The sequence below is a fragment of the Cricetulus griseus genome (assembly GCF_003668045.3).
Source record: "Cricetulus griseus strain 17A/GY chromosome 1 unlocalized genomic scaffold, alternate assembly CriGri-PICRH-1.0 chr1_0, whole genome shotgun sequence".
NCBI classification, from domain to species: Eukaryota; Metazoa; Chordata; class Mammalia; order Rodentia; family Cricetidae; genus Cricetulus; species Cricetulus griseus.
The window spans coordinates 61,825,919-61,849,833 of record NW_023276806.1 but is presented as its reverse complement, the minus strand read 5'-3'; the positions used below and the strand labels follow the sequence as shown (position 1 = coordinate 61,849,833).

The window sequence follows — 23,915 nt, the reverse complement described above, 5'->3', positions numbered from 1 at the left end:
AGCTTGTTTTTGCCAGGTATTTTGTTGCAGCAACAAAACTAGTAAATAATACAAGTACATATTATATGTTTCCGTGTGTCTGACACTCAAAAAAAAAAAAAAAAACCCTCAAAATACAGAGACAGAAAATAGATCTGTGGTTAACAAGGAAAAACCACTACAAAACAGAGTAGGGAAATGTGGGGAGTGATGAAAGTATTCTATCTTTATTGTGGTAGTACATAAAAGACTGTGAACAGCATAAAACTGGACATCTAGATAAATGGTTAAACATACAGAAATCTGGCTAATAAAGCTGACCTTTTACAAAAGAACAATAAGTAATTTCACTCTTTGTCTCAAGGCTACAGAGGCTGTCAAAACCCTAGGTAATTCTCAAAAGGTTCCATAACCAATTAGCTCTCACTTCTAAACTTTGTGTATAGGTTTAAGAACACAGAGATCATGCTGACATAAAACCCATGTGCAATTATCCCCAGCTAACTTCCATATTTTGTTCCCTTCCCCACTGAGAGGAAGAATCCCAAAGGCATTTGGTGGCTCGTTCCTACAGAAAGGACAGAGACAATAACTTCAGTCAGCAGATCAGCCTTTTGCTATGGAGTAATGCACCCAGAACCTTGACATGTTAGTTAAGCACTTTACTCACTGAGCTATACTCCCAGCCCTACAGCTCTAAACACCTGTGGCCTGTTTGCCACTATTTAGCAGACCCACTGCATTTCCACAAAGGATAAAAGAATTAATGTTTATTATTTCAACATTTCTCAAACAATCAAAGGCAAATAAAACACAGTGCAACCAAGAAAAAAATAGTCTCAAGTATCAATAGCAACTATGTTTTAAAGACCAAACAGCATCAAAAAAGGGCTGTTACATATCACCTAAAATTCAAGATGAAGTCTACTTATCTATAATAGCTACAAAATAGCAATGTGTAAAACAGCTCATGGAAATTGCCTGGGAGTGTATTAGGACCATGGGAGAAAAACTCAAGAGTTATTCATGCATAGACAATAGCAGGAAATAAAAAGGAACAAGATGTGGAAAGGAATAAGTATAGGGATACACAGATATCAAAATGACAAACCTCTGCATTATTCAAATATTTTGGAAGATACTTTCAAAATTAATCTCGGTCTATAGCTCCAGAGCCAACAGTAAATCAAACTACAATTAGCAAAAATATATGGCAAAAGAAATTCATGTATTTTTACAAAAGACATTATTTGAAACTGTCAGAAAATAAAATGAAATTGTACTTAAGCAAAAACAGGACTCTTCATTACTGTAGGTCACCACTGCAATAAATCAGTGTCAAGATCTTCTCTGAGTGACCCTAACTTCCTGACAAACAAACTGACCTAGGTTGCAGGTTTTTGTTTGTTTGTTTGTTTGTTTTTTAACTGCTTGAAATATATTCATAAGAGTGAGGGAAATAAAAGCTAAATGTTTGAGGATCAAGCTGGGCTGACACTCACCACAAACTTCTCACCATTCTGCTCCACATGTTTGTATGTGGGGACCGATATGGGCACTGCTTGCTTTTCTGTGTAATCATAAAATGATTGTCCCAAGGAGTCGTCACTGGGATCTAGGTTGTCAGCCTCATGAGGAGGTACAGACAACACTGTCAAGATCAATTCCTTCTCGCCTGCTCGGATCAGGTCCACCACCTGCTTGTGTGTCGCCCCCTCAACATTCACGCCGTTCCTATGGGGGAAAAGGAAGAAAACAATCCCATAAACCAGAAGGGTCCAAACACTTTGTAACTCCACCCTCCTGTCCCCACTCCAGAGTCACAGTATGAACCATAAAATCAAAAGTTCATCTGGTTCCAGAAAAGTGTTTATGTCTTTCCAGAATCTAAAGTGAAAAGCTGTTTGTGAACTTATGGCAGGGAGAGGAAATGCAGACAGGCAAGAGGCCTACCCTTCCTCTAGTCTACACATGGCTTGAGTCAGGAAAGCATGTAGGAAGAGGGTGCTGCTGGGAAGAAGCAAAGCTCTTTCAGCTAAACAGTCTACTTTCCTCATCTTAACCAGCCATATGAACAATACAATCAAAGTGGCTTAGATAATTCTTCCAATTTTACTGTAGTCTATTCACCTAAACTTCACGGGAATTTCCTTAGGTTTATTTTTATTATTGTTAATTATATGTTATCTGTGGGTATGTGTACAGAACTGCTGGTGCCTGTAGAGGCCAGAGGCCTGGTGCTAGAGTTACAGGCCATCCAGTATTGGTGCTGAGAACCAAAGCTGGGTCTTCTGCAAGAGCAGTATGCACTCTTAACCACTGAGTCATATCTCCAACCCCAGGAATTTTCTTAAAAACAAACAAACAAAAAAACTTCCCTTAGCCTAGTGGTGGTGGCACATGCCTTTAATCCCAGCACTCAGGAGGCAGAGGCAAATGGATCTCTTTGAATTTGAGGCCAACCTGGTCTACAGAGTGAGTTTCAGGACAGCCATGTTTTTAGCCTGAAAAACCAAGAAAACTTCCCTTTACAGAAATTAAAGTGTGTGTGTTCCTTTATATTATATATTAATTTCCCCCTATCTTCAAATTAACCTTCCTTTACAACAGCTTATTATCATGATAATTAAAAAGTATTAATCCACACATAGCCTGGTTTCCTCTCTCTCTTGGCTTTTAAAGGGGCAATACTTCTCTAAAAGTCCATTATCTGACCCAGTCAGTCAGACAATCTCTCAGGATTCTATCGACACATTTTCTACTCCATACAGCTCCTTGATGTGCCCAAGTCAAGAATACACACCTACAGCGATACAGTGAATCAACCTACTCATTTTCCTGCCTGTCCGCTCTGATGCAAGGCTGAAATCAGGAAAAGTAAAAGATTTGAAAGAACAGTACTTTTGCCAAGAAAGATGCTGAGTTTCACAAGCACTGAAAAACCATCTCAGTGTGCTGACCTAATGAGCCACCTCAGCAAAAACCAATGGGCAGCTGGCCCAGAGGGTCCCTACCATGACTCCCATAAGAGGGATGGGAAAACACACTTGGGCTCTCTACTCACTCTCTTATTTAAAGCATATCTGCCCTGTAGAGTTAAACTATGTTTTCAGTTCTGTCCCAACCATTAGGGTTTTCTCTTCCTGAAAAGAAAGAATGCTAAGTTTAGTAACAAGCTTTCCACAGTTTTCAGTCATGGCCTCCCCTCTGTCAGAGTCTGGTATCTAAAACATCCATGTGTGTAAACAGCAGACAGGAGAGGCCTCAGCTAGCCTCCTCCCTTATTTTCAGTTTAACAAACTAGCCAGTACATTCAGCTGGGTATGGCAGGACAGACTGCAGCACTCAGGAGGCTGAAGCAGGAGAATCACTACAGTTCTGAAACCAGCATGGGCTATATAGCAAGACCCTGTCTCAAAAAAACTTGAAAGAAAGAAAGAAAGGAAGGAAGAAAGAAAGAAAGAAAGAAAGGAAGAAAGAAAGAGAGAAAGATTTGTGATCCTCAAAACTCTTAACATTTCTCAATCTAAATTCTAATTATAAGCAAACTCTTAAAAGTAGTAATTTAACCAAAACAGTCAGTTCTATCCATAAAAATTAAGAGTCCTCTTGCTGATGGAAATCCGAACTTGCACAATCTGAAGAGAAACCAGAGTTGGAAATTCCAACTTTCCAAATGTAACCCCAGCTCTGGAGGCAGAGGCAAGAGTCCCCACTTCTGGGCTGACACAAGCTATGACATCATTTGAAAAGTCAAACAAAAAGGTATGAATAAGAAGGAAAGAAAACTGAGCAGGGTACAGCTCAGCTGTAAAGTGCCTGCTGGGTTCAGTGCCTGCTGGCATGACACTGTGTATGAAGATGTTTGAAGAAGAAATTGAAACCTAAACTTATGGGTTGGCAAAGGAGTTCATCTAGTTCTTTGGACTTAGTACTTCTGAGAAAACTAAATTGAAAAGGTTAGAAATTAGCACAGAATTCATCTATCCCTAAGAACTTTGGTTTATTCACAAATGGACATTTGTGAATTTTTTCACAATTTTAATTTTTCAATAAAATAGAAAACACAAGACATCTCAGAGACTGAACAATATCCTAGATGCTAACAAGATTTTTTGAGAATTTATCCTCTAATCTTACTCTTTTTTAGTCCCCATTTTTTTCTTTCCTTTTTTTTAAATGGCTCTAAAGAGCTCCACTTTTTTTTAACCTTTAAAGGGTTTTTTGTTTGTTTCTAGCAGAGCAAACAGAAGAAAGAAGAAAATAAGACTAGGAGGGCCTCCAATGGACACATTTCCCCAGCTTTCCCCAGCAGGATCTGACAGTCACCCCTGACTCAGAGTTCTGCTACGGCAGCTCCCCTAGTGTGGGCATTACAGGCATGTCACGCCCCCACACACACACACACACTCCATCTTGGAGCACTTTGTATACGCTTGGGAGTTAATGAAATTACAAAATTTATTCATAAAGGCATATTTGTATCATGAATCTTTTGAGGGGGACTGGGGGAGAAGTTTCATAGCTTTCATTGGTTTCAAAAAGGAGTATGCAGTCTCCAAAAAAAATAAATAACTACTGATTTCAGCCAGGTAGTGATGGCATACACCTTTGATCCTAGCAGAGGCAAAGATAGGCAGATCTCTGTGAGTTCAAGGCCAGCCTGGTCTACACTTCGAGTTCCAGGACAACTAGGGCTACACAGAGAAACCCTTTCTCGAAAAACCAAAAAACAAACAAACAAAATACAAAAACTACCCCCCCAAAACTAAAGCGTACTGATTTCAAAACACAACTTTACCAAGTTGTCAACAGAAATGAACTGCTCCTTAAATCACTCACAAAAATTCTCCCTGAAGCTGACCACAGTGGCACACACTTTTAATCCCAGAACTGAGGAAGCAGAGGCAGGCAGACAGATCTCTGTGAGTTCAAGGTCAGCCTGCTCTATATATAGTGAGTTCCAGGACAGTGAGACTGTCAAAAATAAATAAGTCCAGGAAAGACTCAGGAGAAATTTAAGTGAGTGATATAAACAGTCAGAGAGCAAAGGGAGCAACTTAAATTCCCTTTTTGTTTTCAAAAATGTTCTTCCAACTGGCTAATATCCCAAAAGCTTCATTTAAAAAAAAAAAAAAAAATACAGTCAAGGGTGGGGATGTGGCTCAGTGGTAGAGCACTTGCCCAGCTTGTATGAACCCTAGATTCAACCCCAGGATCACAAAAAGAAAAAGAGGCAACAAAAAACAGGAAAGAACTAGTGTTTTGTGTCACATCCTAAATACATTTGCTAATATTTACCTGGCTCACCTACAGAAGAAATGCTATATATGCCTCAACTTAATACAAAGAAAGAAATTCTTTTATTCTCCAGAGAATGAAGTCAGCAAAAAACTCCAGGCCATCTATCTGAAACAGGGCCCTCCCTCCTTAGGAATTTCAAAGACTTCACAATGATAAAAGTATTAGTCATGGGCTAGAGAGACAGCTCAGCTGTTAAGTGCATGTGTACACGGTTCTTGCAGAAGACCAAGTTCAATTCCCAACACCCATATCCTGTGGCTCACAACTACCTATAACTCTAGCTCCAGTTGCATATAACACCTTGGTCTTTGAGACCACTGGTAATCACATGCCCATATCCAAACATACACTCATACACACAGAGACTCTCTCTCTCTCTCTCTCTCTCTCTCTCTCTCTCTCTCTCTCTCTCTCTCTCTCACACACACACACACACACACACACACACACACACCTCTCACATACATACACACAAACTTGCACTTAAAAATAAAAAATATTTTTTAAAGTATTAGTCATAAAAATGTTGGAATGGCTGGGCGTTGGTGGCGCACGCCTTTAATCCCAGCACTCGGGAGGCAGAGGCAGGTGGATCTCTGTAAGTTGGAGGCTAGCCTGTTCTCCAGAGCGAATGCCAGGATAGGCTCCAAAGCTACACGGAGAAACCCTGTCTCAAAAACCAAAAAAAAAAAAAAAAAAAAAAAAAAAAAACTTTAACATAGCTGTTATATTATCTCATATGAACAGAACTTTTTAAAAAAGATTTTATTTATTTATTATGTATACAACATACTGCTTCCATGTATATCTGCACACCAGAAGAGGGCACCAGATGGTTGTGAGCCACCATGTGGTAGCTGGGAATTGAACTCAGGACCTCTGGAAGAACAGTCGGTGCTCTTAACCTCTGAGCCATCTCTCCAACCCTGAACAGAACTTTTAAATGAGCCCCTACTTTTCTATAATATACCCTTTTGGAAAATGGGTGGAAAACACTCTAGCTACAGCCTCCTGTCACATCAGAAAAGAGTAGTTCTTTGAGTTTTCATTGCTTCTGCCCAGCCATTCAGGACAGCTATATAGACCAGAACTAGACTGTAAACTTGGAGCTGCTCTACACAAAGCAAAGTTCCACCCTTTCCATTTTCCAAATTAAGTCACCTGAATGGCCTTGAGGTGAGACTCAAAACTCACACAAGCAAAAAACTTAGATGAAGGGGATGGAGTTTGAACAAGCCTAAAACACTACCAGTCCAGACAACTACTGTCCAAGAAGTTTTGGAATGCTTCAGAAATAATACTATTTTCATTTATATCTTAGATTATCCTATTGATGGACTGAGAGACACACAAGCAGAAAAAGGTGACCAAAGGCTTGTAAAATAGTCAGGTGTTTTCTAATAAGCAGTAAAATCTGGTCAACACTATTTTGGGTAGTCAACAACTTTTAAAAGTGTAAAGTTATCCCAATTACTGTTCTTGTTTTGCTTTTAAGTGTCTCAGTAGGTAGCCCAGGCTGGCCTCAGAGTTCGGTGTTCCTCCTCCCTCGCCTTCCAGGCACTACTATTGCTGCATGAGCCCTTCCAGCTCATCTCAATTACCTTATGCCAACTTCTATCATCCAGAACATAAGATGACTATGAACAGGTAAAAATCCTTGAGGAAAGTACTACAGACATAAAACTTATGTTCTTTAAACTTATAATTGCATTTCTGAGAACATATATTTTTAAAAATCGCCAAAATGTAAATTCAATAAGCTTTTTTTAATGAGACAGGGTCTCATTTGTAGCCTTGGCTGTTCTGGAACTCACTCTGTAGACCAAGCTGGCCTCAAATTCAGAGATCCTCCTGCCTCTACCTCCCAAGTATTGAAATTAAAGGCATGGACTACTACGACCAGCTAAACGCAAGAATATTTTTTAGTGATACATAAAACAGTCACAAATATATGTCCAAAGCATAAATGTTCATAAATGTTTGTTAAGCAAAACACTTATTTAGATTGCTTCTAAATTTCTGTTCTTATTTTTAAAAGTTAAATTGAGGATGAACTGGGAAATAGCGGTCAAGAAAATCACAGAGCAATAATACGATAAACTATAAGCTATTCATTAAGAATTATAACCGTAAAGAACAAAATAATCTATGTTTGTGTCAATGCTGTGTTTAAAATGTACTAGTGATCTGGCAAGCTGGCTCAGCAGGTAAAGGCACTTGCTGTAAGGCCTGACGACCTGAACCAACATGGTGGAAGAAAACAACCAGCTCCTAAAAACTGTCCTCAGATCTCCACATGCTCACTGTGGCATGCACAGTGTATATACCCCCCACCCCACCCCACCCCACCCCACACACCCCACACAAATAAATACATGTTAAAAAGAATTAAAAAAAAAAAAGAACTAATGCCCAGAAATTATCTTGGTCAGTAAGTGCTTGTCTTACAAGCATGAAGATCTGAGTTAGATTCCCAAAACACACCAGAAACACACACACACACACACACACACACACACACACACACACACACACACACACACAGGCACCCCAGGTGTGGTGGCACATGCCTTTAATTACAGCACTCAAGAGGCAATGAGTTTCTGTGAGATCAAGCCTAGCTTGGTCTACATAGTGAGTTCCAGATCAAAGAGCAGACACATGAGCAAAATTTAACCGAATTATAATATTTGTAGTAGGGAGATAGAAACAGGAAGATCCTTTAGGCTTGAGGCTAGCCAGTCCAGTCTAATCTGTAAGCTTTAGAGCAATGAGACACAATGTCTCAAAGGAAATAAACATCATTTTTTCATGTGTGAGAGTACAGACATGCTCAATTGTGTATGCATATGCATGTGGAGGCCTCAGGTTGATGTCAGGAATCTTTCTTAAAAGACAGTCACCTTTTCTTTTTGAAGCAGTTTCTCAGTCAAACTCAGAGATCACCAATACTCTAGTCTGGCTAGCCAACTTGCTCACGTATCCTTCTGCCTCCAGTTTCCAAGGCTGTTACAGGTGAGCCCCATACCCATGTGATATTTCTGTGGATTCTGGGAATCTGAACTCTAGTCCTCTTGCTTTTGTGGCAAGAGCTTTAACCATTGGTCCACCTTTCCCAGCTTGTGACAGTGTTTCTAAGGCTGAGACTCAAAGTTGTCCTCTAGCCTCCACATGCACACACATATGCACACACAAGTGTACACGCACAATTGAATCAACAAATTCTTGAAAAACTGTACTATATATAGACAAAGGTTATGAGTCAATGGTAGGGAGTTTATCTATCAATACACAATGCCCTTGGTTTAGGTCCCCAGTACTGTCCAAATAAAATAAATAAATAAATAAGTACTGTAAGGTTGATAATTTAGTTGCAGGGAGGGAACATTGCTGGAATCCTAGCACTCAGGAAACTGAGGCAGCAGGATCCTGATTTCAAGGCTATTCTGGTCTACATAGCAAGTTCAAGACCACTGTGGTAGTTTGAAAGAAAAAGGCCCCCAAAGGGAGTAGCACTATAAGTAGTTGTGACTTTGTTGGAATAAGTATGGCCTTATTGGATACGTGTGTCACTGTGGAGACAGACTCTGAGGTCTCATATATGCCCAAGCCATACCCAGTGTCTCAGACTACTTCCTGTTGCCTGTGAGTCAAGATACCGGAACTCTCAGTTCCTTCTCCAGAACAATGTCTGCCTGCATGCTGTCTTGTTTCCCACCATGATGACAATGGACTAAATCTCTGAACTGTGAGCTAGCCACCACAATTAAATGTTTTCCTTTATAAGAGTTGCTGTGGTCACAATGTCTCTTCTCATAGAAACCCTAACTAAGACAACCTGCCTCAAATACAGAATAAGGCCTTGTCTCCAAAAAAATATAAAACTTCAAAAAAAAAGTTGAAAAATCTATGTGATCTGGTGTTTGAAGATGAGACTACAGATCCAACTAAAGACATGTTCTACAAATGAAAAAAAAAAAAAAAAAAAAAAAAAAAAAAAAAAAACACTGCAAGCTAAACTTACCTAAAATTAAAAACACCTCTGTAGAAGACAATTAAGAAAATAAGCTGGTGGGTGGTAACACAGGCCTGTAATCCCAGTACTTGGAAGGCACAGGCATCTGTGAGCTCAAGGCCAGCCTGGTCTATACAGTGAGTTCCAGGACAACCAGGAGTAGAGAGGCTCTGTCTCTAATACAAAACAAAACAAAAACAACAAAAAAGTACCCATGCAGAAAAACTGACACTGGGCCAAGAGGATTTTAGCAACAGTAAAAAGTGGCCCTGGCAACTGTGTGGTCAGCACCTGCCACTCCCAAACTGGACAAGAAGTGTGTGCTACCCACACTTTCACTTTACCTTCAGCTGTTCTCCCAAAGCACCTGCCTGAGGCAAGGAAAGGACAGAGAGCTCACCTGCCCTCCAACCTAACACCTCCAGCAGAACAAACAGGGATTTATTGCTTAGGAAAGAATGAAAAGTGCCTTAAATCTGTAATTATGAGGCAATCACTTTACAAATGCAATCCATTCAGGCAGATATATTTCTGGAAAAATGAATCAATCTGTCACTCAAGAAAATAAGTATAAGGCTTTAAGATATTTTTCAGACAATACAAATATAACCAAGCTATTCAGAAATAGTTTGGCAATTACCTGTGAAGCCAAAATTTGTTATCAATAATAAAACTAAACTCACTCATTTCACTCCCACTAGAATATAAAATTCCAGGGACTGAAGACATGGCTTAGTGGTATGAGGGTCTCTCTATGTAACTCTGGATGTCCTAAAACTTGCTATGTAGACCAGGCTGGCCTCAAATTCACAAAGATCCACTTGCCTCTGCCTCCTGAGTTCCAGGATTAATGGGATATGCCACCTTACCTGATTTGAAGATTTATGTGCTTGTTAGTATGTGTGCATGTACGTCCACAAAATATAGAAGAGGGCTATGGATCCCCTAGAGCTTGATTTACAGATGGTTGTCTCTAGGTGTGTGTGTACGTGTGTGTCCACCAAGTATAGAAGAGGGCTCTGGATACCCTGGAGCTTGAGTTACAGACAGTTGTGAGATCATGCAGTGTGGGTGCTGGAAATTGAACTTGTACCCTTCTCCAAGAGCAGCAAGTGTTTTAACACTAAGCCATCTCTCCAGCCCTAATGGCTTACTGCTCTTGCAACTAAATAGCATCTTTTAATATACATATGTAAATATATACAATAACCCTCATAGTATATTCAATACCTTGCAAAATTTGTGAGTAAACTAGCAAAACAAATGCATTTCCAAACTTTCCAAGTTTATCACATCTTCCACAATCTCCAAATATTTAGTCCATCTCCCAATTTAAAGAAGACACTAACTAAAACCTGCACAGACACCAACTTAATAAACTTTTGCTGTAGAGGAGCAATTTCCTTATTATTTCATTGAACAGTTCTGTAACAATGAGCCTGAAAGCAGCTGGAGAGTATCCATGCAAGCAGCTAACTCCTACAGATAGCTCTGTACTTTTCCAAAGGGAAGTAAGCAATCACTTGTGAATGGAGTCCATAGAATTCATAGATCTATTAGTCCTGTCTTGATCTGGGGTCTGACACACAAATAAAGTTGAGGGTACATTTCAACAGAATGAGTGCTTTACAGTAGAGCTGATCCTACTGGAGAGTTGCAGATGACGAGTGGGTTAATTGGCCACACCCTTCATTTGCCAGGTGGTGGTGAGGACAAGGGAAAGATGCCCCCCTTGACCCTGCCACCTGTGGTAGGCAAGGGAGCTGACCCTCTCTCTTACCAGGTGCAGCACTCGGGAAAGTGGACCCTGCACCTCACTTGGGCAGCATAGTAGAGCTGATTTTATTGGCAGAGATATGCGTGAGTCAGCAGGAAGTTGTGAGCATGGAAGAGCTGTCCCCCATTACTCATCTGTCATGTGGTGGCATTGGCAGGGACAGGGGTGAGGGTGGGGAAGGAATGCCCCCCCATTAATGCCTGAGGCCAGTGAAATAGCTGGCCCTGAGAACTGTTCCTGCCCCTCATCAACGGCAGCATCATACACCACTCCTGGGCAACACAGTAGAGCTGGCTCTGAAGGTGTAGGTGTGGAAGAACCAACCCCGAAGACGAGAAAGTGGGAGAACTGGCCCCTCCCCTTGCTCATCAAAGCAAAGGATGAACTAGCCAGGGCAATGCAGGAGAGCTCACCCTGGTAGTGAAGACAGGGGAGAGCTGGTGGTCTGACCAACCTTGCAACTACCCAGGCCCAGAACCAGGGTTATATGTTGGTTCACCCCAACATCCACCCCATTTTGGGGAGGAGGAGCTACAGGAGGTCCAGGAAGAATCCCAGTGAGGGCCCAGCGTTGATGGTGTAGCAGAGCCTTGAACCGGACCAAAGATTCTTTGTGATGAACGCCGGCATGTAAAATGTATGGATAAAGATTCTTTGTGATGAACGCCTGCGTGTAAAATGTATGGGTAAAGATTCTTTGTGATGAACGCCTGCATGTAAAATGTATGGGTAAAGATTCTTTGTGATGAACGCCTGCATGTAAAATGTATGGGTAAAGATTCTTTGTGATGAACGCCTGCGTGTAAAATGTATGGATAAAGGGATTTACTGCCTGACTCACTACATCACATTGCGGCTTCTGTGATGAAATTTTTTCTCTTTCTTCCTTTTTTCTCTAAAATTTTATTCTATTTTATTTGGGGGAGATGGGTGGGATCAGGAGGCATAATGTGAAAGACACAAAGAGTAAATAAAAAGAAAGATTTAAAAAAAAGAATGATGAGTGTTTTGGCATGCATATACCCTGAGTCCAACTCTAACACAAAACAAAAACAAGTTTTATATAGATTAAGCAAACCAAAACATTTTTAAAAAGATGTTTCTTAGCTGGGTGGTGGTGGCACAAGCCTTTAATCCCAGCACTTGGGAGGCAGAGGCAGGCAGATCTCTGAGTTAGAGGCCAGCCTGGTCTACAGAGCGAGTGTCAGGAGAGCCAGGACTATTCAGAGAAACACTGTCTCAAAAAACAAAACAAAACAAAAAACCACATAGGTTTCTCCATTAGGTATGCTGGTTCATGCCTGAATCCTGACACTCAGTAGTAGAGAAGGGAGAACATTAAGGACAGGCAACCTCGATACACAGCAAATTTGAGGTCAGCTTGAGCACCCTAATAACACAAAGCTGCATGTAGCAATACATGGGATCCAAGTGGAGGATCAAGAGTTCAAGATGAACTTCAGTAAATAGTAAGCTGAGGCCAGCCTGGACTACTGTCCCAAACAACACAGAACATTTCCACAGTAAGAGAAGTTCACTGGAGGACGAACATAAGGACACTCAAAACACAACGCCTCATTCAGCAACTCAATACTCAATGACAGCTACATCTCCAGTAAGGGGACCTTACCTGGCTGGCAGAGGTGGTAGTAAAATGCTGTGCACACTACCTGACATTTAACTAAGAGCATGTCACAAAACTGAAGTACTCGTCACATGCCTGACACAGAAGAAGTTCACCCTTTTCACGTTGAAAACAGATGTTAGGAATACACTTCAGTAACATCAATTTTCTCATCTTTAGTCACCTCAACTCCCAACAAGCTATACCAAAACCAAAGATTTCAGATTTATTTTTATGTAGGTCTCTGTAATCACACAAATGAGAGCCAACACAGGTGCCCAGAAGCCAGACGCAGATATCAGATCCCCTGGAGCTGGAGTTAGAGATGGCTGTGTGGGGCCATGTGGGTGCTGGGAACTGAACTCTGGCCCTGTGGGAAAGAAGTTTCTGCTCTAACCGCTGAGCCATCTGTCCAGCAATGCCAACAGGAAAGATTTAAATTCCAGGTGGCATCTTGCAGTCAGAGACAGAGAAAAGCATAGCTAAAACCAGGTGTCATAGGCAGGGTCCTGCAACACATGAAGATGAGAATGCTAAAAATGCAGTGATACGCATAAGCACATTCATTTACAACGTAAGGTGACAGGAAACAGACATTTCAGAAGCTGCCTTGGCCAGGGCAGGAAAGTGAGGAAACAAACGAAAGACAGCAGCCCCTCATCAGCTGCTCCTGGCGCTCTGCGTCAGTGCTTCCTGTTCTCCGTTCCCCTCTTTAGACAGTACAAGACAGTCCAAGAGAAAAAATGGTCTGAAATTCTTTTAATTCTAATAGCAATTTTTCCTCTCTAGCCATGGGAATGTATTCAACCAAATAAAAGCAAAATTTGCAGGAAACTATAGGATCAAACATATACAACTGTATTCTTAGATCGTAAGAACAAATCCGAATTTATTAGCCAGGCAGTGGTAGTGAACACCTTTAATCCCAGCAGAGGCAGGCAAATCCCTGAGTCTATGGAGTGAGTTCCAGGACTGCCAGGGCTACATAGAGAAACCCTGGGGAGAGAGGAGGTGACCCAACTTGTTGGCACTACTTTCAAAGCCTTTTTGTATTTCATTTTAACCTTCCTTCCAGTTTCTAAGGCACCAGACTGCAAAAGTCGATTTAAGGACCCTTGCTATCCTTAAAACTTCTTCCATCTTCCTCCCATAAACCCTCAGCCTACGAAACCCTTCCTTTCTCGACTGCTGAAATTATACTTGTTCTTCACGCTCAACTTAAAAGCCTTAGGTAGGAGCCAGTGTGAAGACTCAGTGGGAAAACACACTCGCCTCAGAAGTCTAACACCCAAAGTTCAATCCCAGAAAGCCATCCTGACAAAATTGTCCTCTTACCTACACACAGGCACTGTGATTGCCACATGCTCACAACACACATTTTTTAACTATATAAAAGCCTCCAATGAACTCTCTAACCCTTAACAATCTTAAGCACATCCACTCTTTCCTCTAAATTCCCACAATGTTTCTCATTCACTTCCATTACTTTCTTACAGAACAAACTCTTTTTAGTACCTCCCCCACTGCAAAGCAAGCTTCTAGAGGACAGAGAGCCAGGCTACTGATACACAAACCTAGTGATACTTGACATACACTTTGTAGCTAACCGTGGAACCTGTTGGCATGAAGTGGGCCAACATAAGAAAAAAAAAAAATATATGTCTACTGGACATGGGGAAGGGCCTAGGCCTGGCCCAGGATGATGTGGTAGACTTTGGGGAGCCCCTTTTGAGGGCCTTACCCTGCCTGGGGAGTGGAGGGGGGATAGCTAGGGGCAAGTGGGATGTTGGGGGGAAGGAGAGGGAAAAGGAGAAGGGATTGACATCTGAAGCAAGCTTGTTCCTAATTTGAACTAATAAAATAAAATAAAATAAATATGTCTAAATCATTGTGTTTAGAACTGGAGATAAGCTTAAGGGTGGTGGACCACCTGCATCCTCAGGATGAACAAATCAGTGTTTTCTGTATAGACATGACCCAACAAGCACTCAAACAAATAAAACCCTAGCAGTGAATAGTGGGCTGGCAAGATGATGGCTCACTGGGAAATACCCTTGCCTGGAAAGTCTGTTCTGAGTTCTATCCCCAGAATCCACATAAGGTGGAAGGAGAGAAAGTGGACTTGAAAGTCATCTTCTCATCTCCACACACATGAATACCCATACAAGAGTGTGCATGCAGTCATGCATATGCACATTACTAAGAAATGAAAATGTTTGAGACATTGCTAAATAAATAAATAAATAAATAAATAAAAACTTGATCACTCCACAGAAAACCAAACAGCAAATAGTTTTGGTGACACTTTGGGTGGTTTGATTGACACTTGTTGTTAGTGTTGGTTTGTGTGTCACTGAGTTATAAAGCAGAAAGTATTCCTTTTTTTGAGTTGCAATTCTGGTTTTTCTGTTTTGATTTATTTTGTTGGGGGAGTCTTATTTTTTTTGGTTGTTTGTTTTGTTTAGCTGAGACAAATAACATAGGCTGGTCTCAAACTCAAGATCCACCTACCTCAGCCCTCTGTGTACTAGGAATACAAGCCTCCTTGTAGGTTTTTGAAGTTTTTAACAATGCCTAAAGATTATCCTTTGCCAATTGAATAGAATGAACCTAGATGGCTCTAGGTTACACTACCACAAGTCTCTGTCAGTAATGCCATCATTGAATGAATAATCTTACCACAGACCCTGTTCTGAAAGCACTCTGCTGTGATCATAAATCAAAATGTCTGCTTGTCAGTTAACTCTCTCTGCTTATCTACCATTTCATAAGAATTATTCCCACTGAGGCTTAGCTTCTAAAATACTTATCCATGAGAGCATGGCATTAAAGCCTTCACCTAAAACAAACTAAAATTAATTATTAGTAGTTAGTGATGGCTGAAAAGACAACTGTTCACCACAAATTAAAAACTTGCCCTTATGCTACTAATCAAGGTCTCTCTCTTTTCAGGGAGGGTGGGTGGGTTAGATGGGGTTTCGATATATAACCCTGGCAGTCCTGGAACTCAAGATTCACCTGCCTCTGCCTCCCAAGTACTGAGATTAAATAAAGGCGTGTGCCACTATCCCCTGAAAGTTCTTTTCCTGAGCACAGCAATCCATGCAAGTGATTTCTGAGGGAAGGTAGTATCATTTTCAAGTTTACTATTATTTGTTTGCAACCTCACTACATGAGACAAAAAGTAATTTTGAAGTAACAAGTATGACTGTCATGTTCCCTTTGCTGGTAACAGAAAAACCAGCAATAGCAAGGGCACAAAAGCTTGCTTTAGCCCCAGCCTCTCACCCGAATTAACAACATGAGATATAGGATAAATAAAAACGTAAGTCACATTTTACAAATAGAAACAAAGCTCAACTGCTATCTGCTTTTATAAGAATTTAACTTGATTTTAAGTGACCAATTACCATCAAGAATAGTGAACTATCCAGAGACCTCCCCCCCAGCTATAGAATTATAGGCAATTGATGGCTGTGGGGGAGGAACCACCACTGGGCCACTGGGAGGTTCTCCAGTGCTCTAGCGGATAACCTACATCCATGCGGACAGCACTAACTGGACTGTGAGGGTTAAAAACAGTTTTGGGGGGCTGGAAAGATGGCTCAGTAGTTAAGAGCACTGGCTGTTCTTCCAAAGGACCCACGTTCAATCCCCAGTACTCACATGGCAGCTCAAAACTGTAACTCTAGTTCTAGGGGAACTAACACCCTCACACAGACATGCATGCAGGTGAAACACCAATTCATATAAAAATTTTAAAAATTTAAATTATGTAATTAGTTAATTATAGAAGGACATGAAGTTGGGAAGGAGATGTCATGGGGATCCTAAGTAGAGTCGGAAGGAACTGGGGTAGATATGGTCAAGATACATTGTATATTCCAAAGAATAAAAATTAAAGAAGTTGACTATTAAGTCAATAACCAAAACAAAGTTAAAAAGTGGGAATCTTAAGACCTGGATTTAATTCTGGTTGTCCCTCAATGCAGCACTCTTTCTCCTCACAAAACAGGGATAATTTTACTCCTATCCATCCATCTAGCAAATACTCACTGAAGAAAACCAAGGTACCACTACACATTAACAGTTAACACAGTCCCTGCCCTGAGGAGCTTTCAACCTCCCTACAAGAGGCTGTCTTGAAGTTCAAATGCATCCACACTGCACTGAAAACTGTAATACACCACAGATACTGCAGGATGGATGACACAATGATTTACGGTATCATTTGATCTGTCTCTTAACTGTTCAGAACGACAGCAAGACCCACGGAAGTAGGTACTACTGGACAGACTACTTGGTGAGGAGCTGACTTCCCTTAGTCTAGAGTTCAGGCCCTTAACAGATAGATCACCATTTGTTAGCCAACTCCTAGATAGTGACTCCCATTGTAACCATAATGACGAAGCACATGAGCTGAGAATGGTCTAGATCAGTCCACAATTACCATGTTGTTCTGAGAATGTAGCTCAGCACGGGAGTTACATTCCCTATACCAGGCAAAGGAGGCAAGACACTGAATCACAGTCATCAGAGTGTACCTGGCAAACCTGTGTTTCTGACTAGCACACAGAATGATTCCTATGCATACCAAAGTGTGAGAACTTTGCCATAATCATTCCCTTTGCTCAACAATCATTTCAAGCATTATTATCCAAGTCTACCTGGAAAATCTGAGTAAAAAGGAATCAGTCAATTTTTTTAAAGTCTCTTAAGATACTTAACAGTCAATGTCTCATGACTCACTCAACCGTAAAAAATACTGCATCAAACTCTTTGTCCAATGATTTTCAAACATTCACATGAAAGCTAACAAAAAATAACCCTCAGTAAACAAACTGTCATATACAACATAATTTTTCTTATGCTTTAACCTTAACAAGGAAAAGTTGATGGGTATACTATCGGATAGCTATTAAGGAGGAAAACATATATTCTATGACTATCATATATATATATATATATATATATAATATATATATCACGATTTTGAATGCTTACAAGCCAACCCTAAGGGTCCATGCTTAACTCACACTCCCCAGAGCAGGTTTGGCAGGTAAAAGTGTGTGCCGTGCAAGGCTGACCACCTGAGTCCAATTCCTGTAACCCACCTCAAAGTTGGGTGCACTGGAGAAAATGTCTGTAAGCCCAGCCACCCCCTGGAGAGATAGGAGGTGAAGACAGGAGGATTTGTCCCAACTCCTTAAAGTTTTTTTGTTTTTTTTTTTTTTTTTCACACACACAAAAATCCCAGTACTGGGCCAAAAAAAGCCAACAAACATAGGCAGTTCCATATCCATATCCACTGCACACCCAAACTCTCCTAAAGGCAACTCTCAAGAAATCAATCATGTGTCCTCAGACCGATCTTAATCTTACAGAAATTAACCTGAAGTCAGTTACATCACATACCGTATAATTAGTACAAAGATATATTTACTTTAGTTCTATTTATTGAAAGCATCTTTTATATACTGGCCTCGAGGTACATACACATCAAAAGGAAGACTCATAGTACACATTACACTGGGAAAAATTATAGCATTGTTAGTCAAGAAAACGTTCAATCTGTAGAAAATCTGCAGCCCAGAGGGCTTCTTCATACTGTAGTACCAAACCCTGCAATACGACTCTCAAACCAGTCACAATCTAGTCAGCCTCAAAAGGAAAAGAGTAGAAAAGTGAGCCAATACTGGCTCCAGTTGACAATTATCCTAGGATTCAATGAGCCTTGGTAAGCAGACTTTAGGAGCAGCACAAAGAAATGGATCCTCTTACTAATGTCCAAGTTGTACTCACTTAGATCTCAGTTACTGTTCTTTCACGCCTCTACCAGCTTTGAACTGCAACATGAAAACTGGAGTAAAAGCTGTATATAGAGAAAAGAGTTTAAACATAGGGAGAAATCCCAAACCTCAAATATCAAGGTCCAGTCACCATCCTGTGCTTGTGTGCAATCATAAAGCTACACAGTAATAATCCATCTATGTCTAACTCAGACCCCACCACTTGATATTTCATCCAGGGACAACTGAGAGGTTGACTTAGGAACTTGAGTAAGAAGACAAGTTTGGAAGACCATGCTGGGAATATAGTTGAGTTGGTAGAGTGCCTGCCTACCAAACTTGAAGCCCTACATCCCTGGGTTCCATCCCCAGCACCACATGAACCCAATGAAGTGGCTGTAATCCCAGCACTCAGGAGGTGGAGGCAGGACCACCACATGTTCAAGGTCTTCCTAAGCTACATAGTGAGTTTGAGGCCAGCCTGGGCTACATGAGACCCTGCCTCAAATAAATAAATAAACCTCTAAAGTTACATTGGTAGCTGATTTTTCTCCTCTTACTTGATATTCTAAAGGGGGGGGGGGGAGATCCTGAGGTCTCAGAAGTTATTAACTAGCTTAGAACTGTTAACTACTACTACTTCTACAACACTACCATAGAAATTTCAAAGAATTTGGAAATCAGAACACAAACAGCTGGAAGGGTACAAAAGCAATACCATGAAGATTTTCTATCATCATCAACCTTTCAAAGAGAATTTTTCTATGCAGTGTTTCTTTCCCCTGCCACCTAAAATGACAAAACTACTCTCACCAAGGACAGTACTAAATACACTAGCTTCTACTATAGGCTCCTGACCTGGAATACAGCCTAAGGCAAGCCCCATTACAGGGATCCACAGGACCACTCCTATCTTCCCTACAATGACTAGTTTACAGCTGGGCTCTCTGCTGCAGACTACCATAAAGGCAAAAAGCCACCAACTATGTCTGTTGGTTTATACACTCCGGTAACTTGGTTTATACACTCCGGTAGATGACACTAGCTGTAGTCATTGTTTTGGACCCTACAGAGCAAATGACCTACAACTTTAATACACTTATAACTTTATATATTTTAAATCTAAAAATAAAAGTGAATCAAAGTTAAAAATCTCCAAAGGAAAAGCCAAATAATTCTAAAAGTTTCTAACAAAAGAAACCATTTGAGTTATCTAGAAAATAAATACCTATGTACTCAGGTACAAGGCATCAAAAGTCATTATTGCATTCAGTATTTTAATGCTCCCCACAAAGACTAAGAATATACTGCCAGAGAATATTAGAAAATAGTCTGTAATATAAAATAACGAAAAAAGCAAGCATCTATTTCCAGAAAGGTCAGAGGGAATATCCAACATCTCCAAACACATGCATTAGTGAGCTACTCTTTCTTGGGAGTGGAAAGATGAAGAAGCAGAATAAATGATTCCACAGAGTAAGAGTAATGGGTACAAAAATTAAGAACAAGGATGCCTCTACAAGGACAGACTCTCAACATACAGTAACTACAGACCTTAGGCAAGTCTGTGAAAACAGGCAGCTGTGGAAATCAGAATTAAAATGAAATGTTTAAAAAGAAAAACTTGGGACTGGAGAGATAGCCCAGTGGCTAAGAGCACGGGCTGTTCTTCCAGAGGACCTTGGTTCAATTCCCAGCACCCACATGGCAGCTCACAACTGTCTGTGTAGCTCCAGTTCCAGGGGATGCCAATGCATATAAATTAAGTTAAATAATTAAAATTTAAGAACAAAAAAGGAAAGACTTATGCTGGAAAATCCCATCATGGAGAGAGCCTGTGTGTTGTGTGTGGGTGTCGGGGGCACACAATATAAATGCAGTAAGCAGAGAAATACTGGGATTGAAGGAAAATGGAGACAATGAGTGCATACAGCACCAACAAGTCAACCAACAACAACTACACACATTTAGTACAAAGTACAAAATCACAAGCACAACACAGCTTAGGGCAGAGGTCCGTGTTCAAACTGCCAAGGCAACATCCTGGGAGCTTTAAGGGATGTGGTGGTGACAAGTGGGCTGAAGGAGTATGATGAAGGAAGACACTGCAGCAGAAGGTGGGTTGCACGCGCAGAACGGGCCTTAAAAAGAGAAGGGAAAGCTACCTAGAGGAACAACTAAGATAACGTGTAGGATCGCAACAGCACAGAACAGGAGCAAAATGGAGAAGGCAAAGACCTACGGCGATTGCGGGAGGGGGGGTGGGGGGACGTAAGAAGCTAGGAAAGCACTACCACAAACCGCACTCAAAGTGTAAGGAGTGGTGCACGTGGGAAGACAGGGAGCCAGAAAAGGGCGCACTCAGAGGAATGTGGCCATGGAGAAACCTGATTGAAAATCAGGTTGCAATATCAGGATGAGAAGAAAAACTAGTGTCAACCCCTCCCCCGCAAAACGCAAGCGATGATAAGGTGGTTTGACTACAAAGAAGAGGGGAGAAAAGGCCAAGCAGTGGATACAAAAATGTCGGTGTGCTTTCCCATAACGGGGGAGTAACTAAGGAAAAAAGGAGGGGGGAGGGTTAAGGTGGGGGAAGAGATCATGCCACCAGAAGAAAAGGAACTGACCACAGGTCCTACTGGGTCTAAGGGTAGAAGGGACAATCCACAGGGTCCGAGGGGAGTGGCAGAGACCAGGAAACTATGATGCTAAAAATGAGAACTTGGGGAGGACACAGTACTGGCTGGGTCGAAAAGGAGACTCCGTCAGTAAGGAGCAGAAAGCGGCATGCCATAGGAGAAGGCAAGGGGTTGGGGACAGCCAAAGGCATGAGGACAGCGGAGAGACCACTGAGATGGTGGGACAAGGACACAAACTGGAGACACCAGGAAAGCAGAAGGCGCCGAGCCGAGCCGCGAAGGCCCGCCGGGGGCGAGGGTCGCGGCAAGCTCGCGAGCTGGGGGAGGTGCGGCCTGGGTGACAGGGCCAGAACAGGCGAAGGGTGGAGGGACGGGGAGTGGCGGCCGCGATACTCACACCTCCAGGATGCGGTCCCCCTTGCGCACCCCGGCCCGGTCGGCCGCCCCCCCGGGCAGCACGGCGCTCACATGCTGCAGCGGCGCGTACAGCTCCCCGTTGATGCTCCGCAGTTGCCCGCCCTCGCTCACTTGGCCCCGCACGTTGAAGCCGTAGCCGGACTCGGACTTGACGATGCGCACGACCCGCGGGCCGCCGCCTCCCCCGCCGCCGTTCCCGGCGCAGTGGAGCCCAGACCCCCCGCCGCCGCCTCCATTCCGGTGAGGGGCTGAGGGGTGAATCCCTTCCCCGTCCTCGTCCGCCATCTTGCGAGCAAGCGAGCCGTCCCCCGCCCCCCTACGCCTCTACTCCTCCTGCACGCGCCCGCCCCCTTCGGCAGCCGCGCGACCCCGGCGCGCGCCCGCTCCGCCGACCGCTGGAGCTAGACCGCCACCGCGCTGCGGGGGGGAAAGGGGAGCAGGGGCGGGGGAAGCTGACGGTTGGGCGCTGTGGGGCTTCCTGGGAGATGTAGTTCGGTGCGCTGGGGGGGTACATGACGCATACGGGAACAAAGCCTTCTGGGAGTTGTGGTTTATTGGGTTTCGAGCGCTGGTAGTGGTTTCCTTGGTGGGGTGGTGAGCAGATTTTGTTTTGTTTTGTTTTTGTTTTTGTTTTTCGAGACAGGGTTTCCATATATAGCCTTGGCTGTCCTGGAACTCACTCCGTAGACCAGTCTGGCCTCGAACTCGAAGATCCTCCTGCCTCTGACTCCCAATTGCTGGGATTAAAACCACATGGCTTTATTCCTTTCTACAGAATGGCAACATTTCCAAGTTGGGTGCCTTAGACGCTGATCCCTTAAGGGAACAGCATTCATCTGAGCTGTGTTGTAGGAATTGAGCAGAGTCACTGTATCTGAGGTAGACATTAGAATGAACAGCTGTTTTCTAGAAGTGACTTGACCTTGAAGAATCCTTGTGGAGGCCAGGCCGAGGTGGTACACATCTTTAATCGGAGCCCTCAGGAGGCAGAGGCAGGCGAGTTCAAGGCCAGCCTGGTCTACAAAGCTATACAGAAACACCCTGTCTTGAAATTAAAAAAAAAAAGAAGAATCCTTGTGGAAAACAATAATTGCTTTCCATGATTTGTAGAACTGTTTTACTGAAGGAGCATTACAGCCATCCCAAGACTTTGGTCACAATACTAGAGTGACCAAGACTAGTGTTAATGTGTATTGCAAACCATACATAATAAAGGACTAAAGTCATGGGGGCATGTGCTGCTCTCCTTTAGTAAGACATATAAACTACATTATAGGGACCTCGGTATGAAGAAATACTTTGTATAACAATAAATATGTCTTTGTACAGCTGTTGAGGGTTCTGACCATCAGAGAGGCTGGACCTTCCTGCTGCCACATAGGCCTTAAAATTTCATCTTGGAGTGCCTTATTTCTTCAACCAGCCTGTGCTACACAGAACACCCCGACAGAGCTCTTGCATGGTGCTTGGTGGGTAAGAACTAACATGCTGAAGCTAATCAACTTTCCTTTGTCTTTGATTTGTAGAATCTTGTGTGTTCTACAACATCTACTAAACAGTAACAGATTAACATGTGACCTTATCAGAAGGCTAAAATCAAACACCGGACTGAAGTGGTAATTGCTCAGATTGCTATTCTCATTTTTTCTGTGCTTACTCTTCTTACTTGCTGTGACTAGGCACTCTGAACATCATTAAGTTTGTGTTTTGGCACGTGGCCAAAACGTCAACTGCTGTGTTTTCAAAGACTTCCCTTGGGAGAAATGAAATAAAGGCAACTTCAAAACTATGGCTGAATTGAAATTATTGACTATTCTAATATCCAGTTCTAAATCACAAAGGCTGTTGTTTTCCTTATATAGTTTATTGAAGTTGCAATACATAAAAAGAAAGTTGTGCAAAAGTAACTGAGCTTTAGATCATGTTACATAATTGCTGACTTTGGCCACACTAAGGTTCCGTTTCCTAATGGATGGAAATAGGGAACTGGATTCAAGATTTATCACTTGGTTGCTGGGTCCTCGCCCAAGATGAATATATAGATGAATGAGCAATTTAAGAGTGCAATGAATCACAGACATCAACTAGTGGCTAGTCATAATCCCAGCACAGGAGAGGTAGAGGCAGGAGGATTTCCGAGTTCAAGGCCAGCCTGGTCTGCAGGGCTAGTTCAGGACCAACTGGGCTAAAAATGGAAACCCTATCTTGAAAAAAAAAACAAAAAGGAAAGGAAGGAAGGGAGGGAGGGAGGGAGAAAGAGAGGAAGGGAGGGAGGAAGGAAGGAAGGAAAGAAGGAAGGAAGGAAGGAAGGAAGGAAATTTGTTCTTTGCCCTAAAGGGATACATTACTTCATCTTTCAAAGCCACATGCC

At 42.2% G+C, this 23,915-nt stretch overlaps 1 protein-coding gene across 5 annotated transcripts in view; it reads right to left on the bottom strand.

Moving 5' to 3' along the window:
* Nucleotides 1–21,844, bottom strand: part of Snx27 (sorting nexin 27) — a 78,381-nt gene extending 56,537 nt beyond the window's left edge. For 4 of the 5 annotated variants that reach the window (XM_027393542.2, XM_027393540.2, XM_027393543.2 and 1 more), the window contains exons 1-2: nucleotides 21,525–21,844; nucleotides 1,482–1,713 (exon numbers count right to left, since the gene is read on the bottom strand). In XM_027393542.2, the coding sequence (XP_027249343.1) occupies nucleotides 1,482–1,713; nucleotides 21,525–21,829 (537 nt within the window). In that variant the 5' untranslated portion in view covers nucleotides 21,830–21,844. The remainder of the gene's footprint in view (nucleotides 1–1,481; nucleotides 1,714–21,524) is intronic. The other variant, XM_035451915.1, reaches the window with a different exon arrangement.
* Nucleotides 21,845–23,915: the final 2,071 nt, after the last annotated feature.